The following is an 8,012-nucleotide window of genomic DNA, read 5'->3' on the forward strand; positions in this document are numbered from 1 at the left end:
GGCTCGGGCCAGACCGTAACACCAACCATCTAAAATTTCTAGAAAATCAAGCTCTTCCATGAAAAGCCTATAAATCATACAAAAAATACTATTTGAAAAATAAAATTTAATTTTTATTCAATCTTTAAATTTAATATTTATTATTTTAATTAATGATACTTTTTATTTTTAAGAAATCACTTTTATTTTTAATACTTATCACTATAAAATTTGTAATCACTTACGAAATATTAATTTTTTGCAAATCAAACCATTAAACTTGTAACAACTTTTTGTATACTAATTTTTAAAAATCAGTGAAGTTTTTAAAATAAATTAAACTCACTTCAATTTTTTGTTTAAAATATTCAAAATTCATGTAAAAAATACATATAAAATTAAATAAACAACATAAACACATTTAAAATTATGTATTAACACATCTAAGTTATTGTCATTGTAGTTTTAAATTACATATTGAGCACAGAAAAAATTAAACTGAAATACACATCCAAAATTATAAGAATGTACTCTAAATATTTTATCAACACGTTCAAAATTCATGTAAAAAAACTTATATATGTACATAAGAACATAATAAACAACATAAACACATCTAAAATTGTAAGAATGCACTCTAAATATTTTATCAACACATTCAAAACTCATGTAAAAAACTTATATATACAGAATAATAAGAAAAGTAATGGTGTCAGAAAATGCACAAAGAAAAACTCTATGAACAGAGACCCATCCAAACCTTAGGAACGTTTTTGGCGCACGCAGACGAACGGCGATGCTAATGCGGACGAACGGCAACGAGGAGGAGAAAGGCGGCGACGATGATGAGCGTCGAGGAAGAGGAAGCCGGCGTTGTGGATGAGCACCGAAGAGGAGGAAGACGGCGTCGAAGATGAGCGCTGAGGAGAACGGTGGCGCAGACGAACGGTGGCGGAGGATGACAAACCACGGATGGCGTGCGCCTCTGAGTTTACGATGTGCGGTGAATGTGACTGCTCTACTTCTTTTAGGGTTTGGTATGGTATTAGTTAATAATTAAATGGTTTAAGATTTATTTTAGAATTTTAAAATCGAAATTTTGAATTTTAACAAATTTGATTTTTGGATATACATTTAAATTGTAATATATTAATAATTAAATATATTAAATTAAAAAAAATTTAAAATTTAAAATTTATTTAATTTATATTTTAAATGTGTATTTAATTTTTAAAAAAATATTAAATTTATTTATAATTTTTTGATGTGTTTATTTTATTTTTTAAAATTATTATAAAAAAATTGAATATTGTACAACTTTTAAAAGATATACAGTTGAATTGAAATCATACCAAGTTACTAACCCAAAGTATCTTGCTCAATTAAATATAATACTAGACTACATGCCTCCGAAATGGATTTTCTCCATTTTTTTGAACACTTGAGAAAATAAAGTGTGATCTCTCATCTTTAATTTTATAAGTAAGATCAAAATTAAATAAGAGAAAAAGAACAATAAATAATAAAATTAAATATCGAACATCATCCAATTTTTTTTCAGTAAAAAAAATCCACTCTCCTCCTAACTCTCTATTTTACTACAATTTTTGAGCCAGATGGAATTAATATATATCTACAAAGAACTCTCATAAATTTAAATCTAAAATGTATAATCTTAGGATAAGATAGCATATATCTCGAAGTGAGTGTTTTATTTGATATTTATAGTACATTTTTTTGTAAATTTAAAGAAGAATTTACGTTACATCCTAATCGAATTTAGTAAGATATGATCTGATTTAGTTATTTTAGAGATTAATAATGTCCCAATAAATACATTTTGGGCCGATGAGACATTTGAAGCCCAATTTGAAATATTGAATTATAACTAGATCTAAAGTTTTAAAATATTTTGTAGCTAAGGCTTAATTCAAATAGTTATCCATGTACATCAATTTTAATATGTTGCATTTGGATTTAAATCTTGGTAAATACACCAAATATTAAAAAGGAATCTTTTAGTGTTATGTGAATAAGTATTTGGCGTAAGTGTGTTGTGATATTTAGGATTAGAAGTTGTCCAATTTATCTGACCAAACAAATTTTTTTTTAATATTTTATTGATTTTTATTTAATTAATTAAAACCGTAGATTTTGTTCGGTTCGATTGATTGTCTTTTTTTTTATTGTTAAAAGCTACTTGAATCTAGGTGCTAGGCCTTATTTTTTAGTTAATGAAATTGATCCCCAAAAAAAAAAGTAAGTAGTATTACACTAATAACAAAAGACATCTTCTAAACAAGTTTCAGGCTAGTCCAAGTTACCCAACACTTATTAATTATATAAGCCTGGTCTATTAAGAGTGTGACTTTTCCTAATTTAACATGTTTTCACACCTAACTTCATCATCAAGCTAAGGGTGAAAGCTAGATTTTGTTAGTATAGAATAAATAATAGGAGAAAAAAAAAATTAATGATAAAATTAAAAAAGTTAACTGGGAGAGAAAAGATTAATTATACTAAAATTATTAACAAGAAATATTGAAATAAACAAAACAATTATCATATAATTTGTATAAGTATACAATTATTTATCTTTTGTATTATTTTTCTCCAATTATTACTTAATTATTTCAATTCATTGTTTGTATTGGATGATCCATATGTTATCAACATATTATATATGAAACATACAAAGCAAGCTTCCATGCACAATATTTAAAATTAAATTACTTGAGACTCACGGATATATGCTAGAAAACAAAGCTAAAATCCCATATGTAACACACCATGAGAAGCGAAGTTTGAATTATAATCGGAAAAGTGGTCAAGTATATTTGATGTACGATTTTTTTTTTCAATAAAATTACCTCCAATATATAATATAGGAAAAAAGACTAATGTAAGGAACTAAAAAGAATAAGCGTATAAATTAAAGGTGCACTTATTATATTCATAAACTAGAGAAAACATAAATAATAACGAGAAAAATAATGTTTAGGAGATAATAAAAAAAAACAAGTTCAAACAGTAAAAAAATATTTTATTTAATACTTATTAATTAATATTAAAATAATTATATAATGTTAGATATAATAAATATATAATTACAGATATTATTTATATAAAATTATAAATATTATATATTATATAAAATAATTTTAGATATTCTCTTTCTAGTAAGTTACCAAAAATAGAAAAGACATTTAGATAGGTGACTAATTTATTAAACTAAACTGAACTTCATTCTCTATATTATTATATTCTTCTTTGAGGGGAAAACTGATTCAGAAAGGCACTTTAATAAAATTTTCATTATAATTAAGTTGTTTTAATTTGATTGGATCAAAATGAAGTTAACGTATGAAAACTTGAAAAGTTAAGCCTAATCTTAAACGATCTTAATAACACGTGAACAATGAGTTTCTTACGGGCTGCTATATCCATTATTATTGTTAGTCCAATTAGTGGGATTCATGTGTAGAAGGAAGCAATCCATCACAAAAATTTACAGTGCTTCAATCTTATTATTATATATTAACTACCTTTCAATCATCAAACACATTTTATGGAAAAGTATAATGTTTCATAAATGGGAAAGTAGTTTCGTTGAGGTTGCTTCTTTTGCACACATTCCATAGAAAATAAATTAAAGTGTACTGAAAACGTGTTACTTATTATTTTATTATATTTTTGGAATTTAATTTTCAGGTAGTAATTAACATTCTAAAAAGTTGGTTACAGATATTCCATCGTGAATTGTCATATTAATAAAGTAACTAATTTTAAATTTATTATTTAAAAATTTATATAAATACGTGAATTTGATTATATAATTGTATAAAATTTTTTATTAATATTTAAAATCAAATTAAAAAAAATTAAAGCGACCATTGAGTTATCTCTATACGATCTTAAGATTAAAAATTTAGAATTGTAAAATCAATTACTAATATAATTATTAGATTAAATTATTTATATTATATTTTTTGTGTGCAATATTTTTACGAATCTAAATATATTTTAACGCAAGATATTTATGCACTGAATTGACCCTCATCAAAATTAAACTTTTAGTTGGAATGGGCTAGTTAATTAATAAAGTGTGTTGAATTATCTTAACAGTAAAATCTTGGTATCTATCGTCTTATATTGGAAAGGGAAAAAAAAAGTTGTTGTCTACTTCTAATCATTAAAGGGTACATGCATGTAACCAAGTTGGTTTGGTCTAGTGGTTAGCTTACTAGTTCGCTTAAATAAATGTTGGGGTTCAAATCTCGCCTTGTGCATGCAGCAACTCATTGGCCAACGGCAAATCCTTAAATGAAGCTCAGTACTGCGACAGATTAGTCTTGGGAGATACCGTGGAAAACAAAAAAAAAGGGTACATGCATGTGAATACTCATATAAAGTCCAAAATCTAAAATCTGATGAGTCATACAATCTAAACTCTTTTTGAACAACTGAAAATAATATAAGTTGATGAGTGAAAGGCTTGCTTCCATCATCAATATCAAGGCATGCCAGAAAATTTATTAAATTTAGTTACAAAAGTAGCAAAAGTGCTTAAAGATGATGATCAACTAATAATGTAGGAATTTAGCTATAAATTGAATTCAAGTTAAATTAAGATCAATATTTAATGAGATATAAGAAACTGAATACCAATTACAGGTGATGATTAAGGAAAAGAAAAAAAAAGGTGAAACCATTAACCACTTTAAAATTTAATTTCAATTATTAAAGTGTAGTTATTAATCAAAGGGAAAATGACTATTTAAATTTACACATTATTTTCTCAATAAAATCTAAGTTCAAGAAAGCTTAACCTACTATTAATGATAATGTGGACTTTCAAAGACTTCAAAAAATGATAAATCCTTGAGTCAAGACTTCAGAGAATGCCCTTGCTGTTAGGTGTAATCGGTTTCTGTTTTCAATTTTATTTTCAAAATTTTCTGATTTTAAGAATTAAAAAAAATAAAAATAAAAATAAATAAATTTTTGTTATTATAATAAATCTTTTTAATTTTTCTTTATGCTTGTAAAATATAATCTTTTATCATACAATAGTTTTGTTGCATATTTATTCTTAGTTTCACTTAAAAAATATATAATAAGATCACACTATATATACTATATCAATTTAAAAAAACCTTAAAAAGATTCTTTTGTTTTTTTTTTTTTACAAAATCTTAAAAACAAAAATCAAGGAATATAAAAATAGATCCAAAAACCAAATAATCACACAACCTAATAATGTGGACTTAACAAAAACAAGTTTTTGTTTTCATATAGCTTTGAGAAACTATGCTAATAAAGAAGAAAGTTTGCATTTTCATTCAAAGAGTCAATCTATGTTTCAATACACAAGCTAAGGGGTGTATATGAAACTTTGAAACCAAAAACAAATTGGCCTCTTCATCATTATATTATATTGTACCTTTTGCAATTCTAATGTTATGTGATTGAATAAAATAGCACATTACAATTACTAGAACCGCAAGTGGCAGTTGATCAAAGAGATAATCTTAGCTCCAAATCTGGTTCTTGATTGTCACTTGATTCAGAGTTCTGACTGCTTGAACCATCTCTATGCTTTTTTGAGTCCTAATTCATTAAAAAAAAAAATAAAAAGAAAGAACGGAAGGTTACTTTGGATTTACAAATTACATTATAGATTAACTTGTTTTATACAATTAGTATAAAAAATTAACATCATATCAAAATTAAACTAGTAGAGTATTTGAGTGTCAAATGTATATCTTTTATATATGAGATTCATGTTGAAAAGATTCCTTACATATAGGCTAAGAAAAGGTATAGTAGTAGTGTTGTGCTGAGGCTCCATGATGGCATTTGCATGATGTTCCCATCTGAATTGGACATACATAATAAGATCTTCATCGATCTCATCAGAATTAAAAATAAAAAATAAAAATCCAACTTGTATACTTAGAGACATGTTGGTATTTGATTTATATATGAATGAGAGAAATAATAATAAAGCTAATAAGGATATGAATATGATCCAATTGTACTGGAATCCTTTTTAAGTATGTACCTTGCTGTATTAGTTGTCTGAGAATCTCCATATCTTATGTTTGTCCTTTCATATTCTTGTAGGCCCATCTGCACTACCAAACAATGTTTTCCAAAGTTTAGGACTCATCAATATTATTCATGCCATTTATATTTTTCTCTAATAATAATACTATGTACTTTCATATATGATGAACATTATATTAATGTACATGATATATGTAATCAATTTATATGATTTTTCATCCTACATCACCTAGGGTTAGCTCTATACATACCCTTTAATTTGTACTTTCAAATTCGATAATTAACCAAACATATATAGATTAGATAGCTAGCTAGTAGCTAAGTAATTACCAAGGTTCAAAAAATGCTAGGGTTATATATGCTATAATTAATTTTTTTTTTAATTGGATATATATTATTCTCATGTAATCATCATATGATGATTATCGATAAAATCATAAGGGATAGAAAAAACAAAATAAGACTATATATCCTTGATTGATTATTGCTTTTGGGCTTTATTAATTACTATGTTGTGAGTTGTGACAAATCAGAAATGACAATAGTGTAAATAAATAACACATACATGTGGAGCTAGCTATAGCTAGCATGTTCACTCATCACAAAAAAAAAGAGAGAGTAATAATGAGAAATAAAAACAAGTTAAATATATAGTACAAGCTAATTAAGCAATAGTGTAATTTAAATAAAAAGCAAATCTAATTATTGGAATCAATCAATCAAATTAAATTAGATAAAAGTCAAAATTAGACATACCACAACGTTGGGTTGGAATCCATAGGAGGGTGATGAGTATGATGTAGATGAAGATGAGTAAGAAAATGATGATGATGATGGCACTGATGAGTAGTATGGTGTTTGCACTCTTGGATCTTCCTGCATGTTCATCATAAAATTATTGCCACAAAATAATATAATCCAATTAAATCAAATTAAAAAAAAAAAAGAATAGTAAGAAGAAGAAGTGTTACATTGGTGAAATTAGAGGGGTAATTAGATGGATGATGATGATGATGAAGAGGAGGGTGATTAGGATTATTGTAAGTAGAAGCAATTTCACCATGTAATCTAATCTTTTCCAATTGAGCAACACCAAGTCCTCTTTGTGGTTGCTTTGGTTGCTTCTCTTGGTTGTTCTTCTTCCCTTTTCTTGAAGATCCTCCTCTACTACTTTCGTTGTTCATGTTTGGTTCTCCAAAATAACTGCTTCCCATGCTTCAATTCTTGCTGATTCTTCTTCCTCTTTCCTTAAGAGAGAGAGAGAAAAAAAAGAAAGAAAGAAGCTTTGCAAATCCCGGAAGAAGTGGTTCTTGTGCTTTGGAGAAAAATTAAAGGTGGGAAAATAATAATAATAATAATAATAATAATGAGGGATCTCTCTTTCTTCTAAGATGGTGATTCTTGATTTCTTCTTCTTTCTATTCCTATGATGAGAACCCCAGCATCGCTGGATCAAGATTGTGTTTAGATTTCAAACTTATGTTATATATACACCTAGATTCTCTCATCTTTATTCTCTCTCCACCCTCTCTACCCTCTATTATTCTTCTTTTTTTTAATATTAGATCACCTCTATTCTAAGTTATTTAAAAAAATTATTATCAATTACCAATATAATTAGATTATGTGTTTATCAACGTGGTGTGGTTCAGGGTACTTTTTTTAGTTTTATAATAAAATAAAGTTGTGTATTTTAAATTTAAACGCAAAATATTTGTTATGTTAAGAGAGATTCTATTTATCCGTATACAACATTAGATATATAAATATATATGTTAGTAATATTTACGGTTTTCTAAATTTTATTAAGTCTCTTCTAGAATAATTACTATACTAATGTGTTTTTCACCTTATTTTTATATTTAAAACTTAAATCCTGATTCCTTACATAAAATTGATATTATATATTATGAGTTGTCCAGTGGAAGAGATTCAAGAACTATACATAACATTTCAAGTTTAAA

General features: G+C 26.2%; 1 protein-coding gene across 2 annotated transcripts; it reads right to left on the reverse strand.

The window, feature by feature from the left end:
* Positions 1 to 5,296: 5,296 nt before the first annotated feature.
* On the reverse strand, positions 5,297 to 7,602 carry LOC112802113 (protein SPEAR3). Of its 2 annotated transcripts, none has more exons than XM_025845161.3 (5): positions 7,020 to 7,602; positions 6,805 to 6,924; positions 6,044 to 6,111; positions 5,783 to 5,855; positions 5,297 to 5,589 (listed from the first exon to the last, which is right to left on the reverse strand). In XM_025845161.3, the coding sequence occupies exons 1-5, from the start codon at positions 7,260 to 7,262 to the stop codon at positions 5,497 to 5,499; spliced, it is 597 nt and encodes a 198-aa protein (XP_025700946.1). In that variant the 5' UTR covers positions 7,263 to 7,602; the 3' UTR covers positions 5,297 to 5,496. The 2 variants fall into 2 exon arrangements, with proteins under 2 accessions (XP_025700946.1, XP_025700947.1); XM_025845162.3 differs by having other exon boundaries at positions 5,783 to 5,880.
* Between the last annotated feature and the right edge of the window lie 410 nt (positions 7,603 to 8,012).

Source organism: Arachis hypogaea, chromosome 5 (assembly GCF_003086295.3).
Source record: "Arachis hypogaea cultivar Tifrunner chromosome 5, arahy.Tifrunner.gnm2.J5K5, whole genome shotgun sequence".
Classification (NCBI taxonomy): Eukaryota; Viridiplantae; Streptophyta; class Magnoliopsida; order Fabales; family Fabaceae; genus Arachis; species Arachis hypogaea.

What these genes read in the sequence shown, in the direction of transcription:
- LOC112802113 (XM_025845161.3), bottom strand. Translation starts at nt 7,262, where the DNA reads ATGGGAAGCAGTTATTTTGGAGAACCAAACATGAACAACGAAAGTAGT. An exon ending in ACCCCTCTAATTTCACCAAT is followed by an intron (nt 6,925 to 7,019) that starts GTAACACTTCTT and finishes ATGAACATGCAG; the next exon opens with GAAGATCCAAGAGTGCAAAC. An exon ending in TACCTTTTCTTAGCCTATAT is followed by an intron (nt 5,590 to 5,782) that starts GTAAGGAATCTT and finishes TTAATGAATTAG; the next exon opens with GACTCAAAAAAGCATAGAGA.